At 37.2% G+C, this 4,954-nt stretch overlaps 1 protein-coding gene across 1 annotated transcript; it reads right to left on the bottom strand.

Annotated features, from left to right (window-relative positions):
* Positions 1–329: 329 nt before the first annotated feature.
* LOC134240382 (GATA zinc finger domain-containing protein 14-like) lies at positions 330–4,607 on the bottom strand (the record flags this gene model as incomplete). The annotated part of the gene is made up of 5 exons (XM_062722476.1): positions 330–671; positions 965–1,143; positions 1,550–1,725; positions 1,885–3,731; positions 4,530–4,607. Coding segments are annotated over 5 exons (2,525 nt in total), but the record flags the coding sequence as incomplete, so codon positions are not given.
* Between the last annotated feature and the right edge of the window lie 347 nt (positions 4,608–4,954).

Below are 4,954 nucleotides of genomic sequence, written 5' to 3' on the forward strand. Positions count from 1 at the left end.
AAATTTTTTAACCTTATCAATCGGTGTAATTTTATCACAATTGTCATAGTAAAGGTTCAATTATCGCTTACTTCACATTATCACCAATCTTTTTCAACCAATGACCCTTATTTACAACATATACGCATGTCTAACAGCAATCACCACCTTTTCAACCGTCAAAAATCATGACGACTTTCGCGGGGTTTAAAACGAAAGTTGAATGGTAGATGAATACCGATCCTGATCAGAATTAAACCGTAGAAAAACAAAAATAAAAAAAATCGAGGCGGGGGTATAAAATCGGGGCGGGCGGGGATGAGAATCTAGGAATATTTTTATTATGGCCTAAATGGAAAATTAGGAGAAAAATAAACATTTTTGTTGTTTGCTCATCCAATAGAGGTTTCCATTTGAAGAACTTGTTTACTCCAGTTTACTCCGGTTCTAACTGGCCACATCCTGTTGCTGCTCCTCTTCTGTTATCTTGTGATTGGCGTACTTACTCTTGTGTTTGCGACTGTCCATGTGTTGAGCAAACTGATTTTCACCATTAACTGTCACATTACAAATACTGCAGTAATACCCCCCACTTGGTGTTCGGAAGTTGGAATAATCTCGCCCTCGCTTCCGTGACTGTTGAGTCTGGATGGTCACAACATTGTGTTCTTCACTGGCTAACCCTGCAAGTGCTGACAAAGAAATTTCAAGTTATCAATGACTTTTCAACATTCAAACAGTTTTTATAAAAAAAAAAAGAAAGAATATAATATCAATGTTATGCATAAAAGACTTTTTCCATTTTAAACCTAAAACTGTATATAAAATCAAAAGTCTTCATGTCAAAAACTTTAAAAAAAAGATAAAGATTTCAATGTTTATTTTGGAATTGACAATAATTATCTCAAAATGAACAGTGTGTGTCAATTTCAACATCTTTTTAAAAACAATTAAGTTCTATGGTTTTACTTAATTCAAAATCTACCTCCTCTCCCCCTTCCTCTGCCCCTCCCTCTCCCTCCCCAGCGACCTCGATTTGAGTCGGACGCCCTCTCCAGGGACCTCAGTTTGCCTTTGTGCTTGGCTCCATTCAAATGAGACTGTAACTGTTCATTGCAGGTCACCTGAACACTGCACATCTTACACTCAAACACAGCACCATCTCTGAAATACACAGGAATTGTAAAATTTTCAGGATTTTCAAGACACTGACACACTGTGGGTATTGTTATTGAAATTGAAAAAATACTTCCACTATAACTATTTCTTCCTTTTCCTATGAAAACCATTTTGTTGCTAATTTGAAACAATAAATACAGTTTACTTCTACATCCATTTTTATGTAATGCCAAGCTAAAAGGAGGTGTTTGTGCATTGATTCTTTTAACAATGTTTCAATATAGACTGATTAATAACACAAAACTGCAATCACTTCAAAATTTTCACTTAATGTATTTTTCTGAAAAGTTGCAACTACTGTGTCTAATAGCAAAAAAAGGGAAACATTTTGTTGTTAAAATGCACCGATTCCAAATGTGTCACATATTATAAATATAGATACAGAACTTACATTTTGACATGTTGTTTGTCTGTCTCTGATATGTTAAGTATACCAGCAGCTCTCATTTTCTTTGCGTGATTCTTCCCCTCGTAATGTTGGATGGCCTGCTTTGGTGAGTTGAATGCGACTTGACACAATTTACAGTATACACGGTCATTCTCATCTTTCATCTTCTCAATGACACTCTAAAACATAAAACAAAAATATCCTTGAACCATATGTAATTGACGTTCAATTACCTATGTCAAAAATAACTTGATCACTTTTTATCATGTACTTAAATATCACTGGTGACATTTTATCACGTAATGTGTGAATTACAATAAGTTTTTTGGATAATGTACCTCACTGAGAGTCTGGTTACTTTCTTCCTTGGGAGCATCATCAGATTCTGATGCTGGGGTAACCTCAGTGACCAGATTTAACGTGGTCACAATATCTCCCTGGGCTGCTTTCCTAGCAAGAGTAGCCTCCAGTGCTGCGGACTGTTTATACAGCCTCACTTTCTTGGCATGGTGTTTACCATTGTAATGGGACTGGGCTTGTGATGGATGACTGATTGTTAAATTGCACAGCTTACAGAACAAGGGACTCATCATCTCTTCCAATGCCTTCTGAACCTCAGGGTCGTCTATCAGATCATCAGCTGGCTTCTTTTTCTTTGGAGCTGAGGGCCCCGTTATGCTGTCTTTGGATGTGCTGTCTGGAAGAGTGGCTGTGGAGTCTTCTGAAGTAGTAACTTCAGACTTCACAACTACATTCTGTTTTGTGCTCTGTGTTTCAATAACAGTTTTTTGTGGATTTTCTACAACAGGTTCTTTTTTGACTTCAGTTGTTGCTGCTGGTTTTGAAGCTGCTGCTTTGACTCCTACCTTGTGTTCAACTTTACATGGCTTTTTCACTGGAGGCTGATCCTCAGCTTTCTCTGATTTCATATCAATTTTGTGTTTTTCTGTTTGTTTAATGTCTTTACTGTTATTTCTGTTGATAGGAGTTGATTTATTATCTCTATGAGTACTGTCTTTGCTTTCCCTCACATTCTGGTCTTTAAATGGTGATGGCTTCTGACTCTTCTCGAATCTGTTGTTGTTTTGTGGTAGACTGTGTACTCCTCTTCCTCTCCCTCTCTGATTTGGTCCACCATGATTCGGGGATGGTGGCTGGTTTCTGAAGCTTCCACCATCATCTCTATTTCTGCCTCTACTTGGACCACCACCTCTATCATAACCACCCCTCCTTGGACCTCTATCTCCTCTGCCTCGGCCTCCACCTCTTTCCCTACCATGATCCCCTCCTCTGGGATATCTATAGCCCTCATGCCAACCTCTGCCCCAGTTCTCTTCCCTCCATGCTCTATCTGGATGCTGGTAAGGTTTGTAATATTCTTCTTCATTTGAATATACTTGATTGTATCCACTTCCTCTGTTATCATTATACCTTCTTCTACCTTCTTGACTGTCATGAGTATCATGAACTGGAGGCATTTGAGGTCTTTTTCTATAATCTTTATCCTCATATTGTCTCCCTGGATCAAAATTATCTCCTCTGTAACTTCCATGGTAAGCCCCCCTGTTTGGAACATGCCCCCCTCTTCCACCCCTGTCAGGTCTGGTTGCGTTGGTCCCTCTTCCTCTCCCTTCCCCTGTTGTGTCTGGCTGTTTCTCAGTGCTTGCTTGCTGGTGATTGTCTCTTCCATTACCAACTCCTTGTGCCTGTCCCCTCCCTCCCCTCTTTTCCAATCGAGGATCTCTTTGAGGAGCAGATTTTTGCTGTCCATTGGTACTGTTACCTCCACTATTGCTACTCCATGTCTTGCCATCTTGTTGACCTGTATAATTCTGACCATAAGTGCCATACCCATATGTTCCATTCTGATCCTGGGAGCTATCCCCGTACCCATAGTAATTCCCATAACTATCATAACCACTGCCGTAATAGTCACCATAGTTGTAGTTAGTGGTACTGTAGGAGTCATAATTTGGCTGGTTCCCTGATTGTTGGTACTGGTTCCCTTGCTGGTACTGGTTCCCTGACTGATACTGGTTCCCTGTCTGATAACCAGAATAGTCGTAGTTCTGATTAGAATTGTAGTAGCCTGATGTATCTTGGTACTGGGAATAACTCTGTGTGGTGTTTGAAGATGTGTTGTAACTGGCTTGTTGTCCTTGAGAAGAATTCTGTCCATCATATCCTAGAAATCAACAAAATTCATCATCTGTATTTAATTGTCCTAATACATGTGCCTCAGAGCTTGGAAATTGAGAATATGAGTGGTTGTAACACATTTCATTTATGACTTAAGAATAAATGTAACCTAAGGAGTGGGACTGTTTAATAAATATTCAATTATTTATAAGTTGTTCAATGAATAAAGAAGCAACTGAAGTGTGATAATTAGTTTTTACCTACAAATAGAAATATGAACTATGGTTAGGTTACAAATTTGACAAATGGGTGTAGAAGACTTGGTAATTAAGTCATAGCAAATAATTAAACATACATTGAAAATAATAACCTGTGAAACGTAAACTGTCTTTGTAAACAGCTAGGGCAAGAGCTCTGTTTTAATTTGTTAATGTTGACAATTACTTGTAGTCATGGATCATTTCAGAGACTGTCCACAAACTGTGTTGTGCTACTGTATAGGTACTTATTATTCTTAGTATTAAGAGAAATGTGCGATTTTCTTCCAGTGGATTTGGCAGAAGCAATAATTTTGCAGAATCATGACTCCAAGGGGAAAAAGTACATTTACGGTAAAAGAAATTTTCATCCATTTGCATTGTTTTTGCTTAACAAAAAGAACAAATGCAGGAAAAAGTAAGCCACAAGCCACAAATCCCTTAAAAAGTGAAATTAAACTTTTTCTATTTATGAATTTACAACTTACTGGTGTGACTCTATCAAAAAGAACAAATGTAGGGCAAGTGATCCATATGTGTCCTTTTAATGAATAAAAATTTCTACTTAAGTATTCACTACTGTGTACCTTGATTATTGTAATTGTACTGGGAATTCTGGGTATTCTGTGGGGTAGACTGCTGACCAGTTGTGGTGTAACTTGCTGCTGCAAAAATATACACATGGACATTATATTTAATGCAAAATGATATGGCATAAAATAAAAGACTGTCACATAAAACGTTTAGTGGCATATGAATTGTTTAATTCTGACTTGTTTATACACAGAACTTTTTGTAAATCAAAATTCACATAATAATAATAAAGCATGTTCAAAAATAACAAAATATTAAGATTTAGAATATAATTGAAGACAATTTTTTATTTCTAAGTAAATTGTTGAATTGAAACTTATTAAACATTTCTCCTCAAAAATCTTGTTTTCTCAGCTAGAAAAAAATAATCCCCATTAAAAACTGACAGTAAGGATTAACTAAATATCATTGAGATGGT

The sequence above is a fragment of the Saccostrea cucullata genome, unplaced genomic scaffold (assembly GCF_032062105.1).
Source record: "Saccostrea cucullata isolate Sc308-1 unplaced genomic scaffold, CSIRO_AGI_Scuc_v1 ctg16912, whole genome shotgun sequence".
Taxonomy (NCBI): Eukaryota; Metazoa; Mollusca; class Bivalvia; order Ostreida; family Ostreidae; genus Saccostrea; species Saccostrea cuccullata.